The sequence below is a fragment of the Prionailurus bengalensis genome, chromosome B2, assembly GCF_016509475.1.
Source record: "Prionailurus bengalensis isolate Pbe53 chromosome B2, Fcat_Pben_1.1_paternal_pri, whole genome shotgun sequence".
NCBI classification, from domain to species: Eukaryota; Metazoa; Chordata; class Mammalia; order Carnivora; family Felidae; genus Prionailurus; species Prionailurus bengalensis.
In genome coordinates, this window is record NC_057349.1 from 37,643,774 (window position 1) to 37,661,445 (window position 17,672).

The 17,672-nt window shown below is 42.7% G+C and overlaps 1 protein-coding gene across 2 annotated transcripts in view; it reads right to left on the reverse strand.

The window, feature by feature from the left end:
• Positions 1-17,672, reverse strand: part of KIF6 (kinesin family member 6) — a 387,728-nt gene that overhangs the window by 366,009 nt on the left and 4,047 nt on the right. Inside the window, exons 2-3 of one of the 2 annotated variants that reach the window (XM_043591310.1) lie at positions 17,241-17,350; positions 10,633-10,707 (exon numbers count right to left, since the gene is read on the reverse strand). In XM_043591310.1, the coding sequence (XP_043447245.1) occupies positions 10,633-10,707; positions 17,241-17,350 (185 nt within the window). The remainder of the gene's footprint in view (positions 1-10,632; positions 10,708-17,240; positions 17,351-17,672) is intronic. The other variant, XM_043591311.1, reaches the window with a different exon arrangement.

The window sequence follows — 17,672 nt, forward strand, 5'->3', positions numbered from 1 at the left end:
CCGGGGACACAGCAGCAAACATAGACGAAGAGTCCTTACCTTTACAAAGCTCACATTTGAGTGGGCAGAGGCAGGCAATAAACAAATGTAACAAGTAAACACTGTGTCTAGTATGCGTCGGTGTTACACGCTACAAAGAAAAAGAGAGCACAGGATGGGTAAGCGTGGGGCCGCTGGGGCTGTCATCTTATATAGTGTAGTCACTGAAGGCCTCACTGAGAAGACATTTGAGCAGAGACCTGCAGGACAGGGAGGTAAAGACAGGACCGAGAGAGAGTTCCGGGCAGCGGGAGGAGCAAGTGCAAAGGCCCTGAGCCAGGAACACACTTGTGTCTGAGAAAGAGCAATATAAAAAAGAATGTTTTTTATTACTTCTGGACAAGGCAATTTTTCTACTCTCCTCAAGGACTGATGCGCAAAATGATACTGAGTATGTGACCTTTGGAATCCTGGGAAGAACACACACAGGTAATTTCTCCATTCTGGTGCCACAATGTTTTCAGAACTCAATCTTACATAAAATGTAGTCACAATTAACACCAGTTTTTGTGTCCCTTTTGGGTGTTGTTTTAATCTGTTTCCCTGTTCAGGTGATTTCTGAGGAGAGCAGCCCAGACATTTCCAGGCCACAATGAGCAGAAATGCGGGTGGGCAGTGCAGAAGTTAGCAGTACCCGCACCCCTATCTACTCAAGGCTCCCTGTGCCCATTCACGCAAATGGCTTCTTACTGCAAGAGCCTGTGGCTCTCTGCCCACACACTTACCCTGTGTGCCATGCTTGTTTAATTCATGTACGGATAAGGCTACAAGGGCCGAGGTGTTAGCATCCCGGAAGGGGCCCCCAGCCAATAATGGATGGGCGTGGTTACACACAGAGGAGCTGCTTTGGCTCTTGGGTGGGACAGCCCTGAAGCATGTTCTTTGCAGTCTCCCAGAGAACACCAGTGGGTTTGAGTCCCCACTGCCCAAAGTGGTCACCTACTCTTTTCACATACCAAATGATGGCTTCCTTTCCTTCACTGTCTCACTTCCCCCCTCCCCTGCTCATGTGTCCTGGGCTCCCCTCCACAATACACTACCTTCACACGAATCTTAGCCTCAGGATCTGCTTTATTTTTTTTTTTTAAGTTTTCTAAATGTTTGTTTGTTTGTTTGTTTGTTTAGAGAAGGCACAAGCAGAGGAGGGACAGACAAAGAGGGAGACAGAATCCCAAGCAGGCTCCACACTGTCAGCACAGAGCCCAAGGGGCTCTCTCTCATGAACCATGAGATCATGACCTGAGCCGAAATCAAGAGTCAGTCGCTTAACCAACTGAGCCATCCAGGCGCCCCTCAAGATCTGTGTTAGTAGGAGGCCTGCCAGCATAAGACATGTATCTTCTAGCTAAGGAAACACATCACTGCGAGAGCACCTCTGATCCACTGGTCAGTGTCTTTTATCATCGTTTTAATTTAAGCAATGCTATTTATTTTACCACAGACCCAGTGATTTTCATCACATGTCTCTGCTCTGTCAGAGAACTCAGATTCCCCACACCCAAAGTGCTTCATATAACTCTCAGACCATTTTTAGTGGTATCATATCAAGTGAATCACAAATAGCTTTAACTTACAGTCATCAGTGCAAAATAATGGCTTCATGCAATTTCTTGTATGGTCACTCCTAAGAAGAGACATCCGGATTTAGACTCATTTGTTTTACCTCCAATAGTAAATTTCATTATTTTAAAAGTGCATCTTTAGTATATAACCTATGCCTATCCGGTGGACTACCATGCTCTCTGCAAGCTCACTAAATGCGGGTGGCACGGCACTATTATCCTCTCCCTTATTAAGATTTCGGTGGAGCACCTCGAGATCATCACCTTCTATAATTTCAGTGGGTTTTAAAAGCTGACACGTGTTCCTGGTTTTAAGCACAAAGTCATGTTCTCAGTTGCGCATAAAATTTTAAAAGTGCTACAGCTAAAAGTTTAAATTTAAGAATAATAGTGAAATCACAAAAGCTAGAAATGCAATGTTACCAGGAAATTTCAGCATAGCAAGAAATGGCACCAAGCACAGGTACGTGTTTGTGAACAACACATCTGGTGAAGTAAAACTGTGGCCAGAAGTTGAACAGATCTGTGGGAGCCAGTGGGTTCTTGTCTAATTTGGTGGTAACCAATGTTTGCTGCTTGAAAGCCAATTTTGAGAAAAATAAAGTGTTTACTGGCAGGGATGTTTTGGTGAATGTCTAATGGAATTAACTTTATTGAGTCCCTTGGGGGAGAAGTTCTAGTCTAATGATTTAGATTACCAAATCTACTAAATAGAAGAACAAATGACACTAAAGGTTTCTCTTTTTATCAAAGTTTACTTGGGGCACCTGGGTGGCTCAGTCCATTAAGCATCCAGCTTCGGCGCAGGTCACGATCCCATCGCTCTTGAGTTCCGTTGGATTCTGTGTCCTCCTCTCTCTCTATCCCTCACCCACTCACACTCTGTGTGTATCTCTCTCTCAAAACTAAACATTAAAAAAAAAATTTTAATTAAAAAACATAAAGTTTATTTATTTTGAGACAGAAAGCCTCCATAATTCAACTTTTCCCCCTATAAGTAAGGTATCATTTCTTTCCCTTTGCTTTCAGGTTTTTTTCCTTTGTCTTGAGTGTTCTGAAGTTTAACTATAACTTGTCCTAGAATGGATTTGAGTTGATCCTGTTTGGGATTTGCTCAGTTTCTTAAAGCTCTAGATTTAGGCCTTTTGCCAAATTTGGGGAATTTTCAGCCATTACTTCTTTGAATACTTTTCAACCCTGCTCTCTTTCTCCTCTCCTTGGGGACTCTGATGACATGAATATTAGATTTTTGCTAGAGTTCTCACGGGTCCCTGAGGGTTTGTTCACTTTGGTTTGGTTTTTCATTTTGTTTTCCAGCCTATTTTCTTTCTATTGTCCATATTGGGTAATGTCTATTGTTACCGCTTCAAATTCATTGATTCTTTTCTCTGACCTCTCCCTCCTGCTGGTTAGCTATCCATCAAACTTTTTATTTCGGTTATTGTACTTTTCAGTTCTAAATTCCCATTTGGTTCTCCTTTAGATCTTCTATTTTTTTGCTGAGACTTTAAATCTTTTCATGTGTTTCAAGCATGTTCATAACTGCTCATGGAAGCATTTTTGTGATAGCTGCTTAAAATCCTTGCTAGGTTATTCCAGACCTATGTTATCTACATACTGGCATGTGTTGATTATTTCTTCTTATGCAAATTGATATTTTCCAGATTCCTGATATCTCCTATCTGATAAATGATTTTCAACGTATCCTGGGTAGCTTAGGTATGATGTTAATGAGATTCCCGAACATACTTAAATCTTCTTTTGGCATGCCTCCTCTGACAATATGATAGTGGGAGCAGCAAGGTGCTACCTCACCACTGCCAGGTAGGGGTGAAGGCCCAGGCTCCCCACCCAGTCTTCACACTTGTGGGGGGCCCTTATTCCTGTGGGTGGAGGCGAGAATTCAGGCTCCCTTCTAGGCCTCATCTGTCATGCCCCTGGGTAGGACAGGGAGGGGCACCTGGTTGCTGCTCACTGATACCACAGCAGGGTGAGGGAGGCCTTGTTACTGCTGGTCGGTGGTGAACCCCAGGATCCCATGTGACTTCCAATGACAACTTGGGGGAGGGAGAGGGAGAGGCAGAAGCTGTTACCTCCACATGGGGATGAGTCTTCCCACTCCTCTGATACCACCCTGGCAGTGGGGGATGGGGTGCCTCGCGATAGCCAGGCCTTTGCTGTTGGGGTAGGGCGGCGGGATTTTTCCATGGTATCTGGGTGGAGCAGGGCAACTAGTCTCAAAAAGTTTCTGTCTCACTAGGCTGTCCCTTTCCTGGTCCCCTGGGTATAGAGAACAGACTTTTCTTTCCATTTTTGTCTGAGCCTGTTGGTGTTTCTGGGTTGCCAGTTTTGACAGCATCTAGTCTGGGACACATGAGGCAACACACACACACACACACACACACACACACACACACACACACCCATGTCATTCCTCAGGTCTGGAGGTTCCCTGGCCAGTCTACCTTCTCAGAATCTTCTCGTATTTCTTTTACATATAATGCCCAGAGTTTTTACTTACACTTAGTGAAAGGAGTAGAGAGAAGTGTATTTACTTCATCTTGGTCTGAAGCCATAAGCTACTGGACATATTTTTAAAGTGGAAAAGAGTACATATGTCTAATTTTTTCAACACTTAGACTGAAGAAGGTGTTGAAGTTCACATAGTACATATTTCTTTCAGCCTCAAAATAATCCTGTAAACTTGGTATTGTTGGCATCTCCCTTTCTCCGAGGGGATGACTGATTCAGAAGGGACAGGTCTGACCCAGAGTCTCAAGGTAAGTTTGTCACAGGGCTGAGGCCGGAATCAGATTATTCCACTGATGCCACATTGTTTGAGCCAGAGGGGGAAGAAGCATGAGTCCACAGTAAGATTTCAGTTTATGTGTGCAAGTACTCTTTTGCGCCTTCTCTTCTACCCCATTCTGGCCTCCCTGTCTCTGCTCATGCAGCAGGACTGGGCAAGCTATACAACCAACAGCATGGGCACCAGGACCTACTTCTTAGAGCCACAGCTACAGCCCTGAGGGGCGTGGCCCTGGCCCTACCGGGAGGGAGTGTGGGCTGTCCCTCCCACAAGAAAACGCCCTCTCCCAAGCCCTGCCCCGCCCAACCCCCCCGCCCCCCCAACCCCAGCAGGTTCAAGTACTCTCAAAAGTCCTCCAAGTCTGTGGTTGTAACCCTGGGAGGTTGCTTTTTCCCTTCAACCTCTACTCAAAATAAACTGAAAGGCTGCACTTGGTGTTGTTCAACCCTGGTGAAATCAAAGGTTAGAAGAACTGGTTCAGAGTGACTAACAGAGTTTCCAAAACGAGCCTGGCTGGACTTCTTGCACTGCAGGTGCTATGGCTATCCAGGCCCAGCTATGGGGCCCTCTGTCTTTGGTACAACCAGTCCCCCTCACGGTGTGCACCCTATTCGTTTTGGTCAAACTGCCTTCCTCTAAAACACTAGACTTCCAGATTGCTCCAAAAGCACTCACTGCACATAAAATTTCCCACACCCCAAGCTTTTAGGTAACACATAAGATTGGCTGAAGACCTGGGATTCTTTTTGTTTCTTTGTTTGTGTGTTTTTGTTTTTGTTTTGCTGTTTATTTATTTTTGAGACAGAGTGTGAACAGGGGAGGGGCAGAGAGAGAGAGGGAGACACAGAATCTGAAACAGGCTCCAGGCTCTGAGCTGTCAGCACAGAGCCTGACATGGGGCTCGAACCCACGAACTATGAGATCATGACCCCAGCCGAAGTCGGGCGCTTAACCAACTGAGCCACCCAGGCACCACAAAGACCTGGGATTCTTTTGAATTTCAAGTGCATGTGATGGGACCTCAGAAAAGTTTAGACTTCAACATTCTCTCCTTAAATTTTTCACTAAAATTCACCCTCCAGGTGATGATTCACCCTCCAGGATGATGTGCCAGGTTTGGCTTGTGGCTTCAGGCATCCCCTGATAGACCACCACATCCTCCCAAGATAGATGCAACCCAGCTTGAGAAGAATAACACTGAGTGAGATATCAAATAAAATCACAAGTTCCTTACACCTGAAATGAATATAATATTGTATGTCAACTATACTTCAATAATAAAATTAAAAACAAAAAACTACAAGCTCTTGCATACGGTGCAATACCATATACTACACATACTTGCACAGCTACTAAATTTTATCTTTATAAAAAATTAGTCCAAAACCAATGAGTGAATTAATATGATAAAAGGCTGATTTTGCATAGGATATATTTCAGAAAAATCAAAGTTCAAAAGAGGAAGAATGATAAAATGCTTCCTAGGGGGGATGTACTAAATAATAAACAACTAACCACAAAGATTCTTTTACTTAATTTCCAGTGACACAAACGTAAAGTTTTATAACTTCTCACCACTGGCATGCAGTTCTGTAGTCATGCAATCACGTCACTTTTTGACTTAAGTAGGAAAAGATGAGTCTAAATTAGTAAGGCTCCTGAATTACACAACTTTGGAAAGAAATAGCACTAATTTTATTTAGCTTTAATTGTATACAGTACCAGGATTAAGCTACAATGGGTTAACCCAACAGAACAGCCTTCAAAGGGCCGAGATGAGTGGCTGGATTTTTGTTGAGCATGTATTCCTGAAGACTAATATTCATGGGGGAATAGCAAGTATTTCTTAAAAGCATCAAATATCTGAGGGAAATATGTACCTGAGGGAAATATGTATCTGAGGGAAATATGAAATATGAGGAAAGCAATAGTAGAGCATAAACATTAAAAAAAAGAAGGTATATAGAAAAAAAGCCAATTCAAAGGAAGATAATAATTGTCTTCAGAGTGAAAAGGAAAGATATCATATCAATAAACAAGAACAGGGGCGCCTGGGTGGTGCAGTCAGTTAAGCGTCCGACTTCAGCCAGGTCACGATCTCGCGGTCCGGGAGTTCGAGCCCCGCGTCGGGCTCTGGGCTGATGGCTCAGAGCCTGGAGCCTGTTTCCGATTCTGTGTCTCCCTCTCTCTCTGCCCCTCCCCTGTTCATGCTCTGTCTCTCTCTGTCCCAAAAATAAATAAAAGTTGAAAAAAAAAAATTTTTTTTTAAAATAAACAAGAACAGACTTTGTTTCCATCTCCTAGAAGTGAAAAATAAAATTGCTAAAATTAAAAATGTGAGAGGCAGGTGACAAAGAATGAAAAGCACAGCTGAAAAGGAAATTACCATGCTAGAACACTGAGCTAACAAATTCTTTCAGGACTCAGAACCAAAAAACAAAGAGATGGGGACTATGAATGGACAGTTATAATATTGGGAGGAGAGAAGTGCTAGTTATAGAAACAGAAGTTCCAAAAATAAGTTGGAGGGAAGGGAATTATTGTGTTAATTATTAAAGATATTAACAGTGTGATAACCTAACACTCGAGCTTGAATATGTAAGGTTTTCAGACAGAAATGGCTGAATGAGACAAGAATACATGAACACATGAAAAAATAGCCATACCTAGACTATCAAGGGATTCACTGATATGAAATTCCATTAAAAAAAGAACAAAATCCAAACATCCTAAAAACTTCCAGAAAAGAAAAAAAAAAAAAAAAGGCATTTCCTAAGAACTAAGATACACATTGACATTGACATCTCTTCAGCAACACTTCTGGCAATGAGGCAATAGAGCAGTGTCTTCACAGTTACAAGAGAAAGGAAATTGTTTTTAAGTTTATTTATTTATTTTGAGAGAGAGCGAGCAAGTGGGGGAAGGATAGAGACAGAGGGAGAAAGAGCATCCCAAGCAGCACAGAGCCCGACGTGGAGCTCAAACCTATGAACCATGAGATCATGACCTGAGCTGAAGTCGGACGCTTAACCAACTGAGCCACCCAGGCGCCCCATGAGAACGGAATGTTTAAGCTAGAATTATTGTATACCCAAATTCCATTTTAACTGTGAAAGGGGATGAAAAGCTTCCAAAAGTTCCCCAGTCTTGAACTCTCTAAGAAATTATTACCAGCCATACTCAAAAGGAATCCAAGAAGTAGACATAAGTATAAGAAACAGTGATGAGCAAAGAAACAAATATTAACTCAGAGATAAATACGAATAAAGAGTGATGATAAAAATGATGAACAACAATCCAGAATGCAGTTACCAGCTGGTCCCAACACTGGAGATTGTAAAAGGAGGAAAGGCAAAGTGAAAGTGTGCGAAGTGAGAGACACACAGGGGGAGAAACTTTAGATATTGAGGGGAAAACAAAAAACAAAACAAAACAAAAGAATGAGTTTAAATATCTGAACTTCAACAACCCTGGAGTGGCTGAAGTACAACATACACCTTGAGGGAGAAAATGGATATCAGCAGCAGTGACAAGTACAGTCAAACCAGCAAACAGCAAAAGAGGAAAAAATGGAAAGTATGGTAAGTGGAAAAAATAAATTAAAATCGGAAGAATGGCTCCAAACATCATTATCATAATCATAATAGATACAAACAGGTTCAAATAGCCAATTACAGGTCAGGGGCTCTGAGTGTGGCTGAAAAAGAAAGGCCAGCTATCTTTTACTTAGATAGTAAAACAAAAGGTCACAGGGAAGTTGAATTAAGAGATCGAGAAAGATTAAATAAAGGCTAACAGAAAAAAATAAAATAGCAAAAATATTTTCAGGAAAAATGGGATACAAGGAGGTAAGTACTAAAAAGGACAAAGAGGAATGTTTCCTATAGCTGAAATATAGGCTCCACTAGGAACAACTTGGGCAGCCTGGATGAAAATGCCTGTCATTCTTGAAATCTCATCATCATCGGATTGGGTGTCATTGTCAAGTCAGTGAACAAAACAAATCCCAGCCTTTGTGGAGCTTTTGTTCTAGAGAAGGATGGACCAGAACACTAATAAACAACCCAACTAGGTAGTATGTCAGATTGATAAGTGCTAAAAAAAATAAAATGGGGAAGGGTGAAAGGGAGTGCAATTTCAAATGCAGCTAATAAAGGAAGGCCTTCCTGAGAAGCTGACAAAGGAGCAAGACTTCAAGGACAACCATGCAGATCTCTGAAGGAAGATGATTCCAGGCCCAGAGACCCAACAAGAGCTGGAGGGGAGGTGGGCTCAAGACTGAGGGGAGGTGGGCTCATTAGTAATGACAAGAAATACCAGACATCCAGGAAACTGAAACGAAGGCTCCCTCCCTGAATGATTTTAGGAAATTTCAAAATGAGGTCAGCTATCTGAAAAATGACATAACCCAAAAGATGACTAAAAGGAAGAGAATTTTAGACAAGTGTGACATCCAGTCAAGGAGCTCTGAATTTTTTTTTAAGTTTATTTGTTTTGCGAGAGAGAGAGAGAGAGAGAGCACAAGCATGAGCAGGGGAAGGGCAGAGAAAGGGGATGAGAAGGAGAATCCCAAGCAGTTTCCGCACTGACAGCCCCAATGTGGGGCTCAAACTCCTGAACCACGAGATCATAATCTGGGCCAAAATCAAGAGTCAGAGGCTTAACCAACTGAGCCACCCAGGCACGCCAAGGAGATCTGAATTTAACCTAAAGAGGTTATTGAACTGTGACTGTAACTAAAATAGCCGAAGCCTACTCAACTGTATTTCACCCACCGTGGAGAAAGATTGTATTAAAAGAGAAATACTTAGTTTGAGTAAGATTCATAAAGCAAAGGAGTTTGAAAGACAAAAGGTGACAATGAGTTTCCAGCAATGTCTGTGGGAGAGGGTACACCGATTAGTGGAATTAAAAATGGGTCTATTTAGTAGGTATAGATCTTCCTCCACCTACAATGAGGTTCCATCCGATAAACCCACAGTAAGTTGAAAATACCCTAAGTTGAAAATGCACTTAATACACCTAGCTTACCGAACATCATAGCTCAGCTTAGCCCACCTTCACTGTGTCCAGAACCTTAATTAGCCTACAGGTGGCTGAAAACATCTACCACAAAGCCTGTTTTATACTAAAGTGTTGAATATCTCATGTAATTTATTAAGTACTGTGCTGAAAGTGAAAAACAAAATGGTTATATGGGGACAGAATGGTTGTAAGAGCATTGGTTGCTGACCCTTGTGATCGTGTGGCTGACAGGGAGCTGTGCTCACTGCCTCTGCCCAGCATCATGAGAGAGCACTGTGCTGTGTATCCCCAGCCCGGGAAAAGGTCAAAATTCGAAATTCAGAATAGGATTTCTACTGAATGCCTATCACTTTCACACCACCCTAAAGTTGACCAATCATTAACTGAACCAATCCTAAGTTGGGGACTGTCTGTACATTTTTTATTGTAAGCATAAAGACAGATGTATTTGGGGATTATGAGATCATCAAAATTATCCAACTAATGTCAGGATCAGAAAATAACCTTAAGTAGTAGTAGTTTCCCATACAGATTCCCTACAAGAGGAGACCGTGCTTATCAAAGGTCCCAAAGAGACTTTGAGCGTCTGGTCCCAAAGAGAATTTGCCAATATATACTAATACAATGGCATTCTGATTTATTGGGTATTCTCATGTGAGCTTGGTTCCAACGGTCAGTAGCCTAGAACTGTCTAAATATGTAGAAACACAAGGGATGTAAGAACTAAGGACCAAGCTTTGAAAAGTAGTTATTACACTGAGGTACAGCTGGGTCAACCATTAGTTGGCCTCCCAGGTGTCACCCATACCTCATCCTTCATCCCTCCAACCATATGTTTGAAATGCTGTATTGATGAAAGAGCCCTGCAGTTAACAGAAAACCACCCAGGAGTCCACCACCACTAGCCATGCAATCCTGAGCACATCACTTAATCTCTCCAATCCTCAGAGAGGTATGTATCTTTTAAAATGGGAGTAATAGTGGCTATTCTGTCTACCTCACTGGTTTGTTTTGAGGCTCAGCTTCTAAATCTAAAACAAACAGCTACATGGATAGAAGGTATTAATACTATCATCATGACATGCCCTGTAGCCTGAGTATATAATTGATACACCGAAGAACATTACCACAATTATCTGAAAATTGAAGACAAGATGAAAACCACTAACCCATCGAACAAAACATAGGAAATCCTACCTCTCGGCAACTGGTTTGGCAATGTTTTCAAAAATGGTCTCCTGGTTTGCACCCTGATCAAAAATTCTTTGAAATCTGCAAATATGAGAGTGGTGATTATTTCAAGGCTGAGCTTCAAACACAATTGGATTAATACTTTTTTCCCAAAAGCTTTGTAAATGACCCCATATTTACATCACTGGGCTTACCTAACCTAACACAATGTTTGCCCTGTAGTCCCAACCACACTGCACTGTTGTACCCCTGTATACACATGGTGGGTAAACAGTATTGCTTTGACAAGATCTGCACAATAAATCCCTCTGAAAAACTGCAGCAGCTTTGAACCAAATAATAAACTGTGTGTTCTTTAGGTCTCAAGAGGGACAGTGTCTGCAACTGGCATCAAATTCAAATCCAGATAAGTGCGTGAAATGGAAACCCAAGAACAGGATGTAAACACCCAAAGAACTTCTGATGTCTGACCTGTAAGGGAAGGACACAGCTGTGAAATGTATGATTATAGAACTTAGTTTTAAAATCGTGAACTGAAGTTGATTTTCCATTAATGGGCGCTGCCTCCGTGACTTAATTTGCAGGATAGTTTTGTCCCATTTGGTTGATCATGAATCAAAGGTCAAAAAGTAAATGAAGACAGACCTGTCCTGCAAAGAAAAGGCTTTATCAGATTGGCCAGGCCAGGGCCTCGGGGAGGTAGAATGGTGTCAATGCTGCTCTTCTCCCAATGGCACTGAGCTTGGTACAGGGGCACAGGCACAGTGGGAAACTTGGGGTAGGAGACACACAATATTCTTTTATAGTGTGGGAAGGTGCTACCAGCAAGTATGGTCCTCATTACAAGATCATGAACAGGGGTGCTGGGGTGTCTCAGTGGGTTAAGCGTCTGACTCCTGATTTTGGCTCAGGTCATGATCTCACAGTTTGTGAGTTCAAGCTCCGCATTAGGCTCTCTGCTGTCAGCGTGGAGCCCATTTGGGATTCTCTCTCTTCCTCTTTCTCTTGTCCCTCTCCCACTCACACACTGTCTCTCTCTCTCTCTCTCTCAAAAATAAATAAACATTAAAAAAAGATCACAAAGAAAGTAAGAGAGAGAGAAATGGGGAAGGAAAGGAGGAGGGGGAGTAAGGGAGAGAAAGAAGAGAAGCATAAACAAATAGGGCAAATGTTAACAATTGGTGAATCCTCCACCAAGCGTAAAGGAGAGGCAATCGCATTATTCTTCTACCTCTCCTGCGTATTTAAATTTGTTCAAAATCAAAATTAGGGGTGGTGTGGCTTTAAAGCAAAACCTGTAAAACAAACATGTTGAGGGCATCTGAAGCAGCTTTCAGAGTGGCTTAGGAACCTTTGGTCTACGTGTCTCACTTGTGACTCACAAGTGAGTCGGACACATGTTCAATTACAGTAGAGACTACATGAAATGTGGGACTATTTGCACTATGAAGGAGTTCAGAAGGATGCCTGGAGATGGGTGGGAAATCTAAATGGAATGAAATTCATTGTCTTTAATCAACGTTAACTTCAAAAGTTCCTTAGAGCTTCTCAACCTCCCTTTTGAAGAAGCAAACAATGAAACCATACAAAGAGAGACTGTCAGACCCTCTGGCTACCATGTCATTTTGCAGGCAAGATTTTATCTTAGACAGTAGTACTTACCAACTGTGCCCAGAATACTCAAAACCCATGAGGTGCACCCCTTCGGATATGAATGCTGACCTAACACCGGGGACATGGCTGTTCAAATGCTCACCTGAGCACAGACTCAACAGCGCTTTTGAGGATGATGATGATAAGGCCAATTTGCTTCTTTAACCAGGCTGGTGATGCCTGAGGGAATCAATCAGCCATTCTCAACTCCACCTCCCTAATAGGAATCACATCCACCGCCATGCAAAGAGATGGCAGGCATTTCAATAAATCATACAATGTTAATTAAAGACCAAATATCATCATCCCAAAATATTTTATTTTATATAATGTAGTTACATAGTAATTTGAAGAGCCATTATGATCAACTAGCTTCTGAAAACCACGGAAGAACAAAATAGAACCATAGAGCTTAAGAAGTTCGGTGGAATCTTTTACAGAGGAGGAACCTGAGGCCCAGGGAGATAAAGCAATTTACGCATGGCCCTGGAGCTAATCAATAATGCTCCCTGAGACAAACCTTAAGTGTCCTGATTCCTTGGAGGTCCTTTCACTTACCAGGAAGTTGCATAGGCTCTTTGTAAATTTCAGGGCAAATCTGGCACAGGCTCATCTCTTCCCATCCCAAACTTGCTCTTACTGACCCTCCTCATCCTAGCAAACAACAACTCCATCCTTCCGAAAATTCAGTCCAAAACCCTTAGGGCACCCTTGACCCCTCTCCTTCCATTACACTCTATATCCAACCCACTGGCCAACTCCGTCAGCTCTAACCTTCAAAATACATCTAGCATCCACCTATTTCTCAACATTTCCACTTGCTACTACTCCAGCCCAAGCTACCATAGTTTCTTGCCTGGTCTCTCTTGAAACAGCTGTCTGAGTAGAATCTTACGGTCTATTTTCACATGCCAGGAGAAATGATCCTGCTAAAATGTAAGTGAAATTATTTCATTCTTCTGCTCAAAACCCTCCATTACCTTCCCATAACATTTTGGGAAGAAAAAGCTTATGATGACTTCTCCCCCAAAAGAATCCTTACAGTGACTTACAGGGCTCCCTACGATCTGGTCACTCTGTCGCCCCTTTAACCTTCTTCTTCTCCTCTCTCCCCATTGCTCACTCTCCTGCAGCCACACAGATCCCTTTACTCTGCCTCAGACATGCCAGCACTCTCCCACCTCAGGGACTCGTTCTTCACTCTTCGCATCTCCTTTGCCTGGAATCCCAATCCCTCAGATAACTGAATGTCTGACTTCCTCCCCTCCTTCAAGCTCAACTAGCAGCTTCCTATAACACCTTCCCTGACTGCCCTATGAACACTGGAACCATCCCTCCCCTTTGCTGCCCCTCTTCCCGGCACTCCTTATTCCCCAGCCTGCCATACATTTTCTCCATGGCACTTTACACTTTCTTTTTTTTTTTTTTTCTCAACGTTTTTATTTGTTTTTGGGACAGAGAGAGACAGAGCATGAACGGGGGAGGGGCAGAGAGAGAGGGAGACACAGCATCGGAAACAGGCTCCAGGCTCCGAGCCATCAGTCCAGAGCCTGACGCGGGGCTCGAACTCACGGACCGCGAGATCGTGACCTGGCTGAAGTCGGACGCTTAACCGACTGCACCACCCAGGCGCCCCTACACTTTCTGATATATACTGCACTTCTGATCTGCCTAACCACCTCCTCGCACTAAAATGTAAGCACCATGCGAGCAGGGCCTTTGCTGCGCTCCCTGCTGTATTCCTAGCCATTATAAGGCATACAGTGGAGGGTCAATAAATATTGGTTGATTGAATGAATGAATTTTCTAGGGAAAAAACACCCTTAAAATGCTGAAATATTTACCTCCGAACATGAGTTAAAGTTAAATACTTTATTAATCTCTTTATTTAAAATACTAAAGCCAATATCTTTAATCTAGAGACTTTGAAAGAATGAATAAGAGGATTAAAAATAAGCAGATAGGGACATCTGGGTGGCTTAGTCAGTTAAGCACCTCACTCTGATTTCAGCTCAGGTCATGATCTCACGGTTGTGAGTTCAAGCCTCACATTGGGCTCTGCACTGACACTGTGGAGCCTGCTTGGGATTCTCTCTCTCTCCCTCTCAATCTCTCTCTCTTCCCCTCCCCCACTCATGCTCTCTCTCACTCTCTCCTTTGAAGTAAAAAACTTTAAAAATAAGCAAATAACACTTTTTCTTTTTCTTTTTTTTTTTAATTTTTTTTTTAACATTTATTTATTTTTGAGACAGAGAGAGACAGAGCATGAACGGGGGAGGGTCAGAGAGAGAGGGAGACACAGAATCCGAAGCAGGCTCCAGGCTCTGAGCCATCAACTCAGAGCCCGACGCGGGGCTCGAACTCACAGACCGCGAGATCATGACCTGAGTTGAAGTCGGATGCTTAACCTACTGAGCCACCCAGGTGCCCCACTTTTTCTTTTTTAAAAAGCTTATTTGTTATTTATTTTGAGAGAAAGTGTAAGTGAGTGTGTGCAAGTGGGGAAGGGGCAGAGAAAGGGAGAGAGAGAATCCCAAGCAGGCTCCATGCTGTCCCACACAGAGCCCAATGCAGGGCTCAAACTCATGAACCAGGAGATCATGACCTGAGCTGGTGCCCAGCAAATAACACTTTTTCAATGAACATGTTTAAAGGCACTATTTGTACCTACATAATAGAAAAAATACTTTGGAAAGGGCCCATAGATAGAGACATGGCCAATCGCTTCCTAACAGTCACATAGAATCATGCTGAATAAACTGTTTCAGCAAACTGTGGCTTTTTAGAGATGCTCTTTGCCCAGCTGTCATGAAAGCCCAAGCAGGGTAGCATGCTTACATCAGCGGGAAATGGCCTGCTTCACAAAAAATAAGTCATGTTTTATAAGCCTACTCCTTAAAGAAGACAATGAAAGGCAACGGGAAGCCAAAAAGACAGGGTGAGGACCACCTCACTCTGCAACTGCGTGCTAGCGATCCCACCTTTGCTTATGATACAAGGAGACACAAGCAGATGGGGTACAGGTGGGAGGAGAAATATATAAATGAGGCACAAAGGGTAGGCTGTCAAGACCAAAGAGAACTTACACAAGACATACATAAATAAAGAGGAATAAATAAGAATTAGAGAAAGAGAGAACCATAAACAATATCTGGATGGGTTTTATGCAAAGTTCAAGAGCAGAAACTATTAAAACAGGGCCCGTGCAAATAGCCTGGGAAGAGGGGCACTGGGGGGGCTCAGTTGGTTAAGCGTCTGACTCTTGGTTTCAGCTCAGGTCATAATCTCATGGTTCATGAGATCAAACCCCATGTTGGGCTCTGCGCTGACAGCACTGAGCCTGCTTAGGATTCTCTCTCTCCCTCTCTCTCTGCCCCTCCCCCCACTCTCTGTCTCTCAAAATAAATAAATAAACATTAAAAAAAAAAAAAGCAGCCTGGAGAGAAATGCAAGACAGCAATTAGGATTCTTTCAGCAGGACCCAGAAATCCACTCCCTAAACTCAGGCAGAGATCAAATATGGCTTTAACTTGGGCTCAAACTGCTTTAAAAGTCAAAAGTAGGCATGAAAGACACCAGCACAATCTGAAACTACAGAATAAAGGCAGCACGAAGTAGCCCAAACCACACCACCACCCCCCCCCCGCCCCAATTCAAAGACTGGCTACTCAAAGAGAATCTGGACCAAAGGCACTGATGACAATCCAGGGGTGGCTGTTGGGTACGTTGCACCTGATCCGTACAGTTCAGCAGTGTCCAAAAGAAATATCATGTAATCCATAAATGTGAGTATATATGTAATTTAAAATTTTCCAGTAGCCACTGTTTTCTTAAGAAAGAAACACATAGGGGCGCCTGGATGGCGCAGTCGGTTAAGCGTCCGACTTCAGCCAGGTCACGATCTTGCGGTCCGTGAATTCGAGCCCCGCGTCAGCCTCTGGGCTGATGGCTCGGAGCCTGGAGCCTGTTTCCGATGCTGTGTCTCCCTCTCTCTCTGCCCCTCCCCCGTTCATGCTCTGTCTCTCTCTGTCCCAAAAATAAATTAAAAACGTTGAAAAAAATTAAAAAAAAAAAAGAAACACATAAAGTTAATTTTAATAATCTGCTTTGAATCTAATATATCCCAAAACGTTACCATTTTTTTTTAATGTTCATTCATTTCATGAGAGAGAGAGACACAGAGCACAAGTGGGGAGGGGCAGAGAGAGAGACAGACACAGAATCCAAAGTAGGCTCCGGGCTCTGGGCTGTCAGCACAGAGCCTGATGCAGGGCTCGAACCCACAAACCACGAGATCATGACCTGAGACAAAGTCTGACGCTTAACCGACTGAGCTACCCAGGCGCCTCCCAAAGTGTTATCATTTTAATATGCGATCAATATGAAAACATTCTTGAGATGTTTTACATTCTTCTTTTTTTTTTTCACGCTAAGCCTTCAAAACTCCTTGATCTATTTTATACTTAGAGCACATCCCGGTTCAGGAAACAGCTACATTTCAAGTGCTTAAGAGCTACCTGTGGGCTAGTGGTCACTACCTTAGACAATACCGATATGGAGCATACATATGGGCATATGAGGTCCACATATCATTTATGTTGTGGAGAAGGTTCATCTATACAGGGCACATAAGTTCTTGACTTTAATAAAGTTTAGTCCTACACTGAGCTTCCCGTAAGTGTCAAACCATAGTAGGCCACGTAGGAAAAGGACAACACTAGATAAGCAGATGCAGCAAAGAAAGGCTGGGATCTTGGGACAGCATCTTGGATAGAGAAATACACCCTCTTTTCAACTGTAGGCACAGCAATGAAAAGACAATTTGAAATCTACCTACTGGAGGAGATCGAGAACCACACTACACTCTCCCTGAGAAATAGTACTAATGCTTTCACAGTGGACATTAATGCACCACAAGAGTTCCATAGTGAAACACAAATGAAAGAGAACGATAAACTTACTTAAATTTGTAGCTTTCTCGCTTATTGTTCACAAATCCATCTGCCAAATCGTGAGGTACGATAATTTCCAAGCTAGGTGTTAATTTTTCATCTTCATCTATGGAATAAATCTGCAAACATGAAGACAACCAATGAACATATCACGGTAAAATTAAGGCTTGAACTATGAACATGTTATCATGATAGGCATTGTGATTGTACAAAAATTATACTTTCAAGATAGACCATAACATAGCATAATTTGGATACTTTGCCTCTGAATTGTGTGCAGACTCAAACAAATATATAGAACTGGAAAAGAGGTAAAACCTAAATTGGTGCTCTACCCAAGCTCAGCTCACCTTTGAATGATCTAATATTCCAATTTGAGCATTTGAGTGTCTCTGTCATAGAGAAACTAATAGTTCTGAAAGCAGGACATCAATCTAAGTA